Genomic DNA, 9,556 nt, shown 5'->3' on the forward strand with positions numbered 1-9,556 from the left:
TGTGAAAAGACAATGGGCCAGATTTATCATGACTCTGACAGCTCACTCCACTTTCACATATGGCTAAAGTCAGTTTTACCCAAGTCAGATTTATGATCGGCCCTTTAAGACTGTAATAAATGCGGTTTGACGGTAGCCGTTTATCCGTCGGTAAGCAGCGTTACAAAAGTCGCACATCTTTACGAAAAAGTCGCATGTTTTTATGAAAAAAATCGCATGTTCTATGAAAAAGTCTCATAAGATAAGCATGGTCCTCACTGGAGTGAAATTGCGACTTTTTTGCGACTTTTTAAATAGTCCCAATAGTAAATCTGTCTAGAGATTCATTTACATAAGAAAACACGCCCACTTTCAGAAAACTGGCGAGCATAGTGCAGAGCAAATTTGTGCGCAGTTTTAGCGTTTGGGACTTTTTGGGGGACTTTTTCACTCCATTATTCTGACCTGAGCTAATAATAAATCTGGCCCAATGACTGCAGCGGTACAGGCAAACCTGCAGGAAGTTTACATGCAGGGACCAAAAGTGCTGTGAGGACAGGTTGGGATCCACAGAGCTAGAACCTAGTGACGGGGAGCAGGTAAGTATACGCCCCTTCACAAGTCTGGCAAGTCAAGTCAAATTTACTGCTTAAGAACATAGCTGTTCTGTGTGCATAGACGCATACTCCAGTGCACTACGTATCCCTTAGGTACGCCCTATGCTTTTACACAGATAATAAATAGCACTGTATATAAATCTCACCTTTACACCAGGCACTGTATAGTAAACTGGAAAAAAACAAATTGTTTCCCACTGCATGACCGGAGCTGTTAGGGGTGTGGTTAATAAGTGGACTTTTTCAAGTAACAAATAGCAGAATTTAAAATGCAGCTCTGAAGTATAATGCATGTTGTAATTCTGGATCCATACTACATAATGTATTTACAAACTTGCTTTTAATGGATATTCTATATATTTGAATTGTATGGTTGAGTGCTGTGACACAGCGGGTTTCTACCACCAGAAATACTGTTATGTAACTGACTGACATTAGCGATGCGCCCATGTCAGCACTACATAACAACAGTATGTTTCTAACAGTAGTTCCTGCAGCCGTTTTTGTTAAAAACATACTTTTATAGATATGCTAATGAGCCTCTAGGTGCTATGTGGGCGTCATTAGCACCTAGAGGGCTCCGTCCACTAACTATTTCAGCTGCCCATCGCGTCCCTCCAGCCCGCCCCGCTCCTGTTGATTGACGTGAAACTTCTCAGTATCGAGTACCAACTCCCGCGCCTGCGCCGTGCGCTTCTGTATTCTCCCGACGCCGGCTACCTCACTGCGCCAACTACGTTACAATGAGGAAGCCGGCACCAGGAGTGCGGCATCCACTTACTGCGCCTGCGCCGAATACAGAAGCGCACGGCGCAGGAATTGGTACTTGATACCGAGAAGTTTCACGTCAATCACCAGTAGCGGGGCGGGCTGGAGGGACGCGATGGGCGGCTGAAATGGTTAGTGGTCGGAGCCCTCTAGGTGCTAATGACGCCCACATAGCACCTAGAGGCTCATTAGCATATCTATAAAAGTACGATTTTAACAAAAACAGCTGCAGGAACTACTGTTAGAAACATACTGTTATGTAGTGCTGACATTAGGGAATCGCTAATGTCAGTCAGCTACATAACAGTATTTCTGGTGGTAGAAACCCTTTAACATCTGTAAGTTGTTTTTTGTGTGCCTGTCTTACGGGTGCAAAAATTGTACTCGGTGATTCATAAGGATGTAACTCCAGTTCTGATGAACCGTGGGAGGTCTGGAGGTTGCCTCCGTAATACAGGAGCAAAACGCATCTATCTTACTGCTGCCTGAATGTGGCCTTATTGATATTATTACCCTGATCATCATGCAGTATCGCATACAGCCCATGGACAAGTGTGCTCTTCCAGGGAGGGGGATGTGTTGCAGCCATGTATTTCTTATCCTGGACAACCCTTTTGTCACCTTTCATATAAAGTAGAATAACGTATAGCAGTACATTCTGCTCTAACTTCTGTTTTCTGTCCTTTAAGGAAAACTCTTGAAGATCGGTTGAAGGTAGAGGAGAAACTCGGAACACTTAACGTATCTGACACAGCTGTGGGCAGCAAACAGTTAACGTTCCAGCTGAAGAAGGTAAGAATTGGGTGTTTAAGGGTACTTTCACACTTGCGGCAGAGGATTCCGGCAATTCAGATGCAAACGGATGCATTTGTCAGACTGATCCGGATCACAGATTTAAAGGTCTGCACATGCGCGGACCGGAAGAACGGATCCGTCAATGCGGAAATTTCAATGGAAAGTGTTCAGGATTTTTGGCCGGAGAGAAACCTGCAGCATGCTACAGTATTTTCTCCGGCCAAATAGGGACTGAACTGATGCATACTGAACGGATTGCTCTCCATTCAGAATGCATTAGGATAAAACAGTATTTTTCCGGTATAGAGCCCCTAGGACGGAACTCAATGCCGGAAAAGAAATACGCTAGTGTGAATGTACCCTAAGGATGTGAAAAATTGGTGTATCAGGTTTTATAGAAGTATTTGTAGTGTATGTAGTCTGATTGTATGATAGAATTTTAAGTAATTGATTTTAACATAATTGGTGCAAACAATTTAATGGTTATATAAACTTTTGCAACATTTATCTGATGCACTGGGGGGGGGGGGGGAGCAATTTTGCATATGGTGCTAGTTAAAAAATACCTTCTGTATTTGTGGCTATAGCTCCTATGGAAGCCTGTGTCTCTATGGTAACAGACTACAAAAAAACACTGTGTAGTCTGTTCATGCAGTCATGTATATCTGCCACCTAGTTTTAGCTAGTCTGCAAAATATATGTTGCCAACACACAGAAGACAGAATATGAATGCAGGATCAGACTATACAAGGTTTTTTTGTAGTCCGTTAACCACAGAGACGCATACGGTAGTTCTGCATAGGTACTGGAGAGACAAAACAGTAGACCAGGAATGGCCAACCTGATGCTCTCCAGCTGTTGCAAAACCTACTCCCAGCATGCCCAGACTACCTACAGCTATCAGTCTACAGCAAAGCATGGTAGGAGTTGTAGTTTTACAACAGCTGGAGAGCCGCAGGTTGGCCATGCCTGCAGTAGACCATTTGCTAAATTGCTTCAATTTTATTTATTTTCGAAATGCATTTAATCAATAAAACATGGTTGAAAAGGTGAACATTGCTTTTAAGTTGAAGATCTTGAGCTTCTTGTATACGTCAATAATCTGCTTTTTAAATCTTATGGTCCAGGACCCGGCGCTCCTATAGACCCAGTGTAACAGTTCTTATCTTTGTGCTTGATCTTGTGTGGAAGGTTTCTTTTACTGGACGTTGATTGCTGATGAAGGTCCTGTCCCTGGGTTATGTAACGAGGACGATGACTCTCAGATGAGAGCAGCAATTCATTCATCTTCTCATATCTTTAGTGACACTTATGTCTGACTAAGCTTTGCATGACTTAAATTTAACACAGGGAATCTGATCATGCAACAGCTTAAAACTTTTTTTAGTTAGCCAGTCAACACGAGAGCCAGGCGAGAGATGGCCATAGTATAGCAGTTGGCAAGCCACCCAAATGAATACTCTTCTTGGGTTTCAAGTTTATTTTTATCTCTTGTTACGTAATTGGAGGATACAGAATAAAAATAACTTCAGGGTAAAAAGCTGCACCTGCTAGAGAGGATATCTATTATACGATCAGATTATTGGGGTAGACAATGCGTCCCATTGTGGAGAAAGAGGTGTCTGGCCCACGCCGAATGTACAAATGAATAGTCAACCATGTAATGCCTTTCCTGGCAGGTTCTGCTGGAATGAGAAGCTATTACCGGTAGTTAGAGGCTCTGAATGGGCGACACGTGATAGCTTATTTAGAGGGGGTTACCTTAAAGGGAGTCTGTCACCACATTTTGACATTATAGACTGCTTACATAGCGCTGTAGCATAGCTGTAGGTGATTCAAATGGTACCTTTGTTGTGTTCTTGTGAAGTTCACACGAGGCAAAAACTGACTTTTATTCATATGTAAATGAGGGCTAGCAAGTGGGCGGCGTTCACTTCGTTGGAGCCCAGGCTGCTCTGCCTCTTTTGCTCATTTCCCCGCCCTTCTCTTTCCTTGCGTCCTCCCTCTCCCAGCGGGATCCCACGCCTGCGCTCTCCCTCGCACTGCGATGCCCATTGTGGCTACTGCTCCCCCGGCGAGGGAGAGCGCAGGCGCGGGATCTCGCTGGGATAGGAGGACGACGACGCAAGGGAAGAGAAGGGCGGGGATATGAGCAAAAGAGGCAGAGCAGCCTGGGCGCCAAAGAAGTGAACGCTGCCCCTGGGCACTTGCTAGCCCTCATTTACATACGAATGAAAGTCCGTTTTTGCCTCTGGTGAACTTCACAAGAACACAACAAAGGTACCATTTGAATTGTCTACAGTTATGCTACAGCGCTATGTAAGCGGTCTATAATGTCAAAATGTGGTGACAGACTCCCTTTAAATATACTCTTTTAAAGTAGCTTCAAGCTGGAGTTTCACTTCCTATACAGTTTAATTCTTTTAATCTGGCATCCTTTTGCATAGATTAGAATATCTGATAATCCAGCAGCCATTGTCTGATATTTAATTATTACCCTTTACCTCAATAGTCAACGAGCAGTAGGCAGAGGGAAAGGGGATGGTTATGGGGGGAGAGAGATGAAGGGACAGGCAATTGGGGGAGGGGGAAGGCTCAGGCAACAGGTGGGATAAGGGAAGGGACAGGTAATGGGGGTAGAGGGGAAGGGATGGGTAATTGGGGAAAGAAACGGGCTCAAGCATTGGGTAATTGGGAGGGGGAAGGCTGGGGCAGTGGCCGGGAGCGGGGAAGGCTGGGGCAGTGGCCGGGAGCGGGGAAGGCTGGGGCAGTGGCCGGGAGCGGGGAAGGCTGGGGCAGTGGCCGGGAGCGGGGAAGGCTGGGGCAGTGGCCGGGAGCGGGGAAGGCTGGGGCAGTGGCCGGGAGCGGGGAAGGCTGAGGTAATGGGGGAGTGGTAGAACTTAAGATGTATTGAATATTTCTGGATCTTATATTACCCCGCTCTGTTATGGATATTATGTATTTTAGAACTGAATCTAAATTACTTGAAGGGAGAGAATAGGTTGGGATAACAAATGTTGGTAGTGGGCTATGTTTGCCGTGTCTGACAGCTGCTCAGCTGACAGAATATGCCCTCTCTCGACATAAGATCACTACCAAACATAGCATGGAATATATGGACACTGTCTATAGCTGGTCTGAACTAGACTGTTCTAGAAATGTCGGCACTTCATAAGGTCTCTAATATGAGTGCATGTTACTGCAGGATGTATGCATCTGATCACTGGAGACATGTATTCATAGTGATGATTATTGCTTAGTATTTTGATTATGTGATAACTGCAGAGCTACACCGCTAACCGTAGTTAATTCAACTGTCCAAATATCAGGTATGACTGGCTATTGTATGTGTAAGGCCAGCTGTAGGGCAGGACATCTAGGACTATGGTGGATTAGCAATGATGTACCATAGTGGTCCACACTGCTGGAGCAGCACATATAGATGGCAGCGTGTGTCACCGCCAGACATGCACTAGGACAGAAAAATATTCTATTGGTACGGATTCCGTATTACGCCATTAAGTCTTCATCATCTAGTCCAGGGATGCTCAACCTGCGGCCCTCCAGCTGTTGTAAAACTACAACTCCCACAATGCCCTACTATATGCTGATAGCTGTAGGCTGTTCAGGCATGCTGGGAGTTGTAGTTTTACAACAGCTGGAGGGCCGCAGGTTGAGCATGCCTGATTCCTAGTCAAATCCTGCCAATTTGTTCATGTTCTCAAGATATGTGATGATGCGTTATTTCCCGGATATATGCTGGGTGATACTCTAGTATAGCTAAATGCAGATTGGTTGCTATAAACAACTACTCCATCTTTATGTTGCACTATTTTTGATCTTTACTAGAGAAAAGTTGCTCATAGCAACCAATCAGATCATTAAAATTTTTTTTTTTTCAAGAATCTGGTTTCTCTGAGCAACTTCAGGTTTTGATAAATCTTTCCCATTGTTTTTTTTTTTTTTTCTTTCTCTCTTCTGATTTTTTATTTTTTTTTATTTTTTTTTCATAGTCTGAACAACATAAGAAGCGACAAGAAGCTGAGAAACAACACAGAGACGAGAGGAAGAAGCTGCGCCGCTCTGCGGGACACTTAAGGAGCAAACCTGCCAAGGGGAGGCCATTTTATTAAGAGACTTGAGCTCCTCTGACACATTATGAGACTGCCATCAGAACTTTTAGAACGGAACGCTATGATGCGTGTGGGACTTTGGACAAGTGCGTTTCCTTCGTGACATCGGTCCATGTCTCCAGCTGTGTGAGGCAGATATTTGCCGTGTGTCCTTGACACCAGTGATGAAGCTGTGTACTTTGCCAATGCTGATAAATAACGCTTCATTTATTTTTTATTTACATTTTTTTCACTGTTGTAAGCAGTATGTCTAAACAGTTATTTTCAGCTCCAACATATTCATTACTTAATACACAATTATACTGCTAGGTGTTTTGTATCACTAGATAGGTAATCAGTGTCTGATCGGTGGGGGTCTGACACCCGGGTTTGAGAAGGCACTGGTGGTGCAGTAGCACCGGGACCTTCTTGTAGCTTTGCCTAGGCCATGGGACCTCACGTTTATTGGTCACATGGTCCTAGACGAGGTCATCTGCGATACCAAGCACAGCCGCTATCCAGTGGACAGCGCTGTGCTTGGTGAGCTGAGAGCCACATCGTTACTGCAAGCACCGGTGCCTTCTCAAACAGCTGATCGGCAGAGGTTCTGGGTGTAGGACCCCCACCAATCAGATACTGATGATCTATCCAGAGGACAGGTCGTCGGTTAAATAATTTTGGAAAACCCCCAATTCAATTTGGAAATATAACTTGAGACCATATCTCAAGCCACTCTGCGCACCCTTGCTCCTCCCCTTTCTCTGCTAGCCCCTCCCTCTCTTTGATTGGCAAGACGAATCTCCATACAGTATTATTCTGAAGTTTTGAACAAAGAGACTTCAGATTAAGCATCCGAAGCTCGCTTTGCTCAACTTTAATGACTATGTACCTGGGCCTGCCAATCAAGAAGGATAGGGAGGGGTTGGCAGAGGAAGCAAGACTGCACAGAGGGGCTCAGGCCTGCCCTCAGGGCACGTAACGTCTCATTTGCATATGGATTAGAAGTACTTTTTCTCCAGAATGAAGCAACGGATCACTAAGCGACAGGTATCATTACATGTAGCTGAGCTAGCACTACAAGGCTCTGCATCTGGTTTTACAGTGAATTTCCTAGTGACGCACTCCATTTAAATACACAGACCAGGGAATAGCAACCTCCAGCGTTCCAGCTCTTTTCCGTAGATGGAATAGTTTCTGCGTTCAAAGCTGCGCATACCTGACATTTCTCTTCCCTCTGCTTATGAGACACTTGTTTTTGCCAGCATAGCACGCTCTCATTAGTGATGTGTCTATATTTGAACAACCCCAAAAGGTTAGCAGTCTCTGGCGTTTAAGTCTATGGTGTACTGTGCAGTTTTATTTCTATGTTTTAGACTGTAGTGCCTTCCAGGAGCTCTATATATATATCATCCAAGTCTTTATATGCAGAGCCTTTGGAGCTCTAGCTGCTGATTCAGCATGCAATGGGTCTGCTCAGAATTTTTAACTTTTAAAGGGGTTCTGCGGTTTGTTTTATAGATCATCAGCATAATAAAAATTATGGTGCCCTTTTTTTCTGTACATAGGTGAGATTCTCTAGTAGCATTCTCTGGATTTTCTGTCGGTTGGGGAGCTGACGGGCTCCTTATCTTTGCTGACATTATAAACACTCATTATCGCTCAATCCTTATCTTACTGATAAGAATGTGGCTTAAAATGGTGTTTATGTCCTCTTCTAGTTTAGAGATAAGGTTTATTAGATGACCAGCACAAAGTAAAAGGGAAAGTACCAGTCACACAGTTAGAAAAACAGTTAACCGTTTGTGACAGAAGGGCTCAATATTTTTAATAAAGGCCAATTGAAAATATGATTTTTAGCTAAAAATGAGTAAAATGCAATCATAAGCAAAAATTGCCTCCATAGGTGTGCATAGCCTTTAACATTTTAGATGAAAACCAAAACAATTATTATGTTTAAATGTTAACATTTACTTTAACCCCTTCCTGCCGCCAATCTGAAGATATACAACATCTCTACCAAGGCCCAGTCAGGTTGTATATCTACAGTCCATCCATAAGTGACATCCGGGAGAGAAACCTTTTTATAAGGATGTGATCTGTGTCCTCCCAGCATAAAATTTCAGCAGGAATTAGATCCCTATTATCAGTGATCTGCAAGCAGAGAATTTCTGGGAAGACACAGCTGATGCCATCCCTACTTTCTCCAGCTTCAGGACAATAAATGTGAAGGATAGTTAAAAAGGGCTCTTTCACACTTGCGTTGTCCGGATCCGGCGTGTACTCCATTTGCCGGAATTACACGCCGGATCCGGAAAAAAGTGAACTGAAAGCATTTGAAGACGGATCCGTCTTCAAAATGCATTCAGTGTTACTATGGCAGCCAGGACGCTATTAAAGTCCTGGTTGCCATAGTAGTAGTGGGGAGCGGGGGAGCAGTATAATTACCGTCCGTGCGGCTCCCGGGGCACTCCAGAGTGACGTCAGAGCGCATGACGTGCCATGCGATCACGTCATCCATGCGATCACGTCATCCATGCGCGTAGGGCGCCCTGACGTCACTCTGGAGCGCCCCGGGAGCCACACGGACGGTAAGTATACTGCTTCCCCGCTCCCCACTACACTTTACCATGGCTGCTAGGACTTTAGCGTCTTGGCAGCCATGGTAACCATTCAGAAAAAGCTAAACGTCGGATCCGGATAAATGCCTTTCAATGGGCATTAATTCCGGATCCGGCCTTGCAGCAAGTGTTCAGGATTATTGGCCGGAGCAAAAAGCGCAGCATGCTGCGGTATTTTCTCCGGCCAAAAAACTTTCCGGTCCGGAACTGAAGACATCCTGAACGGATTTCTCTCCATTCAGAATGCATTAGGATAAAACTGATCAGGATTCTTCCGGCATAGAGCCCCGACGACAGAACTCTATGCCAGAAGAAAAGAACGCAGGTGTGAAAGAGCCCTAAAACAGGGAAAACAATATATTAATAAAATAGATTTAATGAGGGGAAAAAAAAAATCCTAAAATAAAAAATTTACTTCCTAACCCACCTATATCATCAGGTGCCTCCTCCTCCTGACATGGATGCATTTTACATGGGCGCATCTTGCACTCTTGTAACAAAATGTGTTTACAATGCATTACCCCAAATCCATACAGGTATTTAACATTATTCTTGATTTTGTGTCTCCAGCCTTTTGTATCTGTCCTTACCATCTAAAATAACCATTTTTAAACACAGGTACTTTATGCTTATTTGCAAATCCCCTGTACGGGGGATTAAAAAAAAG

At 44.2% G+C, this 9,556-nt stretch overlaps 1 protein-coding gene across 1 annotated transcript in view; it reads left to right on the top strand.

Moving 5' to 3' along the window:
• NOL10 (nucleolar protein 10) overlaps nucleotides 1-7,822 on the top strand; it is a 108,534-nt gene extending 100,712 nt beyond the window's left edge. Inside the window, exons 20-21 of the mRNA XM_044288801.1 lie at nucleotides 2,054-2,156; nucleotides 6,173-7,822. Of these exons, the coding sequence (XP_044144736.1) occupies nucleotides 2,054-2,156; nucleotides 6,173-6,292 (223 nt within the window). The 3' untranslated portion in view covers nucleotides 6,293-7,822. The remainder of the gene's footprint in view (nucleotides 1-2,053; nucleotides 2,157-6,172) is intronic.
• Nucleotides 7,823-9,556: the final 1,734 nt, after the last annotated feature.

This window comes from Bufo gargarizans, chromosome 4, assembly GCF_014858855.1.
Source record: "Bufo gargarizans isolate SCDJY-AF-19 chromosome 4, ASM1485885v1, whole genome shotgun sequence".
NCBI classification, from domain to species: Eukaryota; Metazoa; Chordata; class Amphibia; order Anura; family Bufonidae; genus Bufo; species Bufo gargarizans.